The 6,400-nt window shown below is 45.3% G+C and overlaps 1 protein-coding gene across 1 annotated transcript; it reads left to right on the top strand.

Moving 5' to 3' along the window:
- Nucleotides 1,303-3,661, top strand: LOC8057953. Its single transcript, XM_002461871.2, has 3 exons — nt 1,303-1,647; nt 1,934-2,006; nt 3,310-3,661. The coding sequence occupies exons 1-3, from the start codon at nt 1,548-1,550 to the stop codon at nt 3,374-3,376; spliced, it is 240 nt and encodes a 79-aa protein (XP_002461916.1). The 5' UTR covers nt 1,303-1,547; the 3' UTR covers nt 3,377-3,661.

The following is a 6,400-nucleotide window of genomic DNA, read 5'->3' as shown; positions in this document are numbered from 1 at the left end:
CACCCTTTAGCACCGGTTTGTGCTACAAACCGGTGCTAAAGGTTTTGCCTCGGCCCGTGGCGCTGGCCGGTGCTAAAGGGTCCCTGCCCCGACAGCACCTGTCAGTAGCCGTTGGGCAGGACCCTTTAGCACCAGTTCGTGTTACGAACCTGTGTTAAAGGGGTCTTTAACCCCGGGCCGCAAAAAGGCTGAGGTTTTTGGCTATTTTGGGCATCGACCAATGCCTCATTGTGTAGTAGTGTATTTAGTTATGGGGGCTCAAGTAGAACATCACCTTTTTAAAGAAAAAAATAACTCCAATACCGAGCATGGGGCCACACTTCATAAACTTAGGCCCAAAGTTAAAAAAATTTCAAGATTCCCTGTCACATAAAATCTTGTGGCACATGCATGAAGCACTAAATATAGACGAACAAAAACTAATTATACAGCTTGCCTATAAATCACGAGACGAGTCTTTTGATCCTAGGTAGTCCATGATTGGACAATATTTGCCACAAACAAACGAAAATGCTACAGTAGCGAAATCCAAAAAAATTTTACATCTAAACAAGGCCTTACACTACTTCAGAAGTACTTTTCAATAAATGAACAGTGTTTTCTTTCCACAACATTTCAGAATAAGCCAAATTTAAGCGAAACAATCTCGGCATCAGTCGTGTTGTACCTTTTTTGGGTTGAGAGGAGAAAAGGACATTATTGCTCAAAATGGTTCAGGTAAGGCCTTGTTTAGTTCTAAAAAAATTTGCAAAAAGTTTCAGATTCTCCATCACATCGAATCTTGCAGCACATGAGTATTAAATATAGATAAAAATAATAACTAATTGCATAGTTTACCTGTAATTTGTGAGACGAATCTTTTAAGCCTAGTTAGTCTATAATTGAATAATATTTATCAAATACAAACGAAAGTACTATTATTCCTATTTTGCAAAATTTTTTGGAATTAAACAAGGCCTACACGAACATGAACTAGTCTATGTCCTCACATCTGTTGCAACATTTGCAAGAATGGTTTCGGTCCAGTTTTCTGGTGGACGATGGGTCATGACGAATATAAGGCCACTGGTCTTGTTTCTCTTCATTTCTAGCTCAACAGCTTTCCAGTGTTGTTCCTAGCAAATTCCTCCCCTGCAGGATGCAGCAGCCATGGATCTCCGTCGTGCTGTACTAGTTGGAAAAGTCCAGTGATTGCAGCTGCACTCAGCGGCCAAATTGGACCCCGGCTGACGCTGACTTCAAAGTCCTGTGGCTGGCTGGCTGGCTGGGCCTAGGACGACAAGGAATCGGTCCAGTAAGGCAGGAGTAAACAAGGGAACTTGGAGGCTTTTCCCTTTCTCTGTTTTCTTATATAAATAAACGACAAGGACAAGCTCTGTATCCCCCGCTACAACAAGAAGAGCAACATCGATTCAGAGTTCTGAAAAATTCAGACTTGAGCTAGATAGAAGAACCGGAGGAACACAACACAGGTGCCGGCGCCCCCCGATTCGGAGAGGTTAGCGTTAGCTCTCCGCGACAAGGAAGAACTAGGCCCTGCAGAGGAGATGGCCGGCGGCGAGATGAGCTGGGTGGGCAAGAAGATCCACCTCTACAACGTCACCATGGGCCTCTACATGCTCGATTGGTGGGAGCGCTGCCTATTCAGTATCCTTCCGCTGCGTCTCCGTCCGATTCAGTTTCTTCTTTACTGTTCCCTTTGCAAATTCCGAACTTGCTTATGTTAGATCCGCGTTTGATTTTGGATTCTCTCTATCCCGACAAGGCTTAGGTTTGGGTAGGCACTTGTTCGATTCGTTCTTGGTGGGAATCCGTTGGTTTCGCGCATTTTTCCTCGAATTTGTTGGCCAAGGTTTCTCATTCGGTGTTCCTTTCCAAGTACCTGGATTTTACGTTCCTGTTATTGGATTGTTCTCCCTTTAACTAAGAGTAGACATATTGGTGCTGATCCTGCTCTGGTTCATCTGCTTCAATGGCTCCCGCTTCGCTACCGACGTCTTCGAAAGGTATCCAAACAAACAGAGTATTACGATTACATGAATGTTGAATTTTTAGATCCTTAAGTTCCGAAATCGAGAAATGGGGAACACAAACTTGTCCATGTTTCCTAACAAGTTTGAAAATTCTAAATGATGTCTGATATTTTTCTTGCTTCTGTTATCTGTGCAATGGGCACCTAGCTATGTGCCTTGTGTGAATATGTCTCATGCGAGTATTTCTTATTGCGAAATAGCTTCCTAGTTTTGTTAAATGGGTTTTAAGTAGAAAAACGGTATGAATGCAGGGGAGTATTCTACTTTCAGTTTTATTGGCAAAAGTTCAGTGCACTGAAAGCAAAGAGAATAATAGGAAAATAATCACTATCTAGACGTTAGAACTAGGAAATTGGAATGAGCAAGCTCTTAGGCTCTAACTCAGCCAACCATTTCAGAAGATTTGGACAGTCTTAGTGTAATTCAGGCTTTATTCCAACGCACCCTGTCGCAATGCAGGCTTTATTGAAACAAGAATTGTTATAATCTACGAATGTATTCTTGCCAATCAAATTAATCACTGATTTTCAACATTAAGCGTGGGTTTGATTGTTGTTACAGTAATGTTAGCTGAACTCATTTCATAAGAAATCTTTGCTGAAAAGTTTGTTACTTTGTCAAGTGAAGTCTATCCTTTAGTGTTTTTTTAAGCACTAGATGGCGTGGACTCGTTGTTTACAACTTTGGCGTGACTTTGGATTGTCCATCTTTGCTTACAACTGGGGTGTTTAGTTAACTAGAAATACTAAATCTGCTGCTGTTCTCATCCATGAGCATCTTTGGGCTAAGCTTTGGTTGGATAGTAAAAATGTAAACTATCATCTACTTTGCTGTACGCTTGTAAAAATTTCAATTTTATGTGAAATGCTAACTTTGTGCACCTTAAGTAGCTGGTTGTTTTTTTTTTCGAACGTCCATGAGAGCACATATCTTATATTAAAGAGAAGACGGAAATGGTTCCTTAATAGCCTTTACAAGCAAACCACTCTAACTCACTAGTCGATCAGAGGGGTTGTAAGTTGTAACACTGAAAAGAAAAAAGATCTCCCAAGCAATCTAGGATAATGACCCGAAGAAGTAGCTGCTTGATTACAAACCCACTTCTCACATCATTGTGGATCTTGTTCAGATTTGTGGGTCATTCGTTGCTTTTCAGTCTGCAGTCACTTCACTTGTTTTATTTCAGTAGTATATTAGGAACTCCTAAACCTTTCATTATGTGGTCATGCTAATGAACTCTTTTGTTTCTAACTGCTTTCTAATGAACCTCTTTCAGCCACCTGAAGGCTCGGATTTTCCAAGGCGCAAATCATGGCCTGTCAATTGGCATGCCCTCCTCCTAAGTCCTAAGCCTTCAGTACGAATCACAGAAGCAGCAAAATCTGCTGGTTCTGGAATCTGAACAAGGTTCCCGCAAACTTAGCACTGTAGTGATGTGTATGATGTAGTTCCAATATGTAAGATTCTTACCGTTATTATCTTTTCTATGTAATTTTTTTATTATGTGTAAATCAAAGTTGTGAGTACACGATATCACGCCCTGAATTCTACTGTAATTAAAATCATTTTCTTGGTATCTCGTACTGTATCTAGCCACAGTTTAACTGCATGGTGTCACATTGATAGTATTATTAGCATGTTACTCGAGTTGATTACATGGAAAATATTTGTTGCAAACCCAACCTTACGGTGGAAACAACTGGAGCATAAGCATATGGATGTGACTGCTCTAATTCACATATCAAAGCCGGAGCTGACTGAACAACTATAAGCAGAGGATGTGACTGCCTGCTTCACCGTCGAATCATCTGTCTCCAAGACTATACGTATTAATCCCCATGCCTAGGTCACTTGCGGTTTTCACACCCTGCAAGCATGCCACGATCTCAGCTTGGAAGACATTAAATTGGTGATTTAGCCACCCCTTTGTGCCCTGATGATATCACTGTCAGGCATGCGTATCGGGTCACTAATAGCGTGTACACGGCTGGGGCCAAGTGCCACACATATCGGCATCTCGATTACAGAACCTAGCATGCTAGGAAGAGATGATGTTTGGTTATGAAGCTATCCGTATAAAATTAAAATGAAAAAACAAAAGATCTTATAAATTTAACTTGTGTAACTACATTCTAGGACCATATTTTACTTTAAATATCTTAATCTATTTTAAAATAAACTAATTGAGAGAGTATTAGGGCTTCAATAATACTTAGATTACAATCAATAGACACAATCAGTGATTACATATAGGCCATTGGGGGAGCCACTAGGGGCAGGTCCATGGGCTTTATGACTACTGTCTAACACACCCCCACAGTCTAAACTAGGAGCACTGCGTATATTAAGACTGGACCTAAACTCTGTGAACACTGATGTCGGAAGTCCCTTGGTGAAGATGTCTGCATACTGCGAAGTGGTTGGGACGTGCAGCACACGAACTTCTCCAAGAGTGACACGCTCACGAACGAAGTGAAGATCAATCTCAACATGTTTTGTACGCTGGTGCTGGACTGGATTGGTGGAGAGATAAACAGCACTGATGTTGTCACAATAGACGATGGTGGCTCTGCGGAGAGGACAGCGAAGCTCACCAAGCAACTGACGCAACCAACAAGCCTCGGCGACACCATTTGCCACTGCTCTATACTCGGCTTCGGCACTCGAACGGGATACTGTCGCTTGACGCTTGGACGACCATGAAATGAGGTTGTCACCAAGGAACACGGCATACCCGAAGGTGGAGCGGCGAGTATCTGGACATCCTGCCCAGTCTGCATCAGAGTACACTGTAAGGGTGAGAGGTGCACTCCGAGAAAGGTGAAGGCCGAGATCATGGCTGCCCTACAAGTATCTGAGGATCCGCTTCATAGCAGCGAAGTGAGGCTCTCTGGGGTCATGCATAAACAGGCACACTTGCTGAACTGCAAAAGCGATATCTGGACGAGTAAAGGTGAGATACTGCAAGGCTCCAGCAATACTGCAATAGTGGGTAGGATCTGTCACAGGTGTACCATCAGCTGACAATTTGGAGTGAGTCTCCACGGGAGTACTGCAAGGCTTGCAGTCACGCATGCCCGCCCTGTCCAGAATGTCCAAAAGGTACTGACGCTAAGAGAGAAATAACCCATTACCACGACGCTCAACGAAGATGCCCAAGAAGTGGTGAAGCGGACCCATATCAGTCATAGAGAATTCCTGGCGAAGAGCTGAAATAATCCGTTGAAGAAAACCATCCGAAGAGGCTGTGAGCACAATATCATCAACATACAGGAGAAGATAGGCCACGTCACTACCCCGGTGAAAAGTGAACAAAGAGGCATCTGACTTCGACTCAACAAATCCAAGCGAAGTGAGAAAGGAAGCAAACCGAGTGCGCCATGCGCGAGGAGCCTGCTTAAGTCCATAGAGTGACCGGTTGAGGCGGCAAACATGATCCGGATGTGAGGAATCAACAAAACCTGAAGGCTGAGAGCAGTACACAGTCTCGGTGAGATGACCCTGAAGGAATGCATTCTTGACATCGAGCTGGTGCATGGGCCACGAGCGAGATAGAGCCAAACTGAGTACCACACGGATAGTAGCAGGCTTCACAACAGGACTGAAAGTCTCATCATAATCAAGACCGGGACGCTGAGTGAAACCCCGCAGAACCCAACGAGCCTTGTATCGATCAAGAGTGCCATCTGCCAAGAACTTGTGACGGAAAACCCATTTGCCAGTAACAATGTTGACGCCGGGAGGTCGAGGCACAAGAGACCATGTATCATTAGCCTTGAGAGCATCAAACTCGGACTGCATCGCGGCCCGCCAGTTCGGGTCAACAAGGGCGGACCGAACTGAACCTAGCAACGGAGAAAGGGCAGCAGCACTGAGGTTGAGGCGATCGACCGGTTGAATGAAACCGGATTTCCCTCGTGTACGCATGCTGTGAGCATTGGCCACCGGCGTGATGGCTAGCGGCGTAGTGGAAACCGTGCGCCGGGTACCGCTAGCAACGACCTGCGAGGCAGGGGCAGCAGTACCAAGCGGAGCAGCAGCCTGGGACGTCGGGTCCCCAGGAGCAGCGGCGCCGGAGCCGTCGGGGGCGCTGCTGGCAACGGCCCGGGACGGCGAGTCCGCGGGGGCAGCAGCGCTGGAGGACGCGCCGTAGGAACCGTGGGCGCTACTGGCAGCAGCCTGGGACAGCGTGTCCGCAGGGGCAGCAGCGTCGGAGGCCTCACCGGCGGCGGTAGAAGGACCTGCAGAGGCAACACGAGGCCCAATGGGCACAGTGACAGCATCATCGTCGCTCAAAAAGGTTAGAGTGTTAGGATCGACGGGAGATGTAGACATGTTGGCAAAAGGAAAAGATGACTCGTCGAAAA

This window comes from Sorghum bicolor, chromosome 2 (assembly GCF_000003195.3).
Source record: "Sorghum bicolor cultivar BTx623 chromosome 2, Sorghum_bicolor_NCBIv3, whole genome shotgun sequence".
Classification (NCBI taxonomy): Eukaryota; Viridiplantae; Streptophyta; class Magnoliopsida; order Poales; family Poaceae; genus Sorghum; species Sorghum bicolor.
The sequence above is the reverse complement of the archived record's forward strand: the minus strand, read 5'-3'. Positions and strand labels throughout refer to the sequence as shown.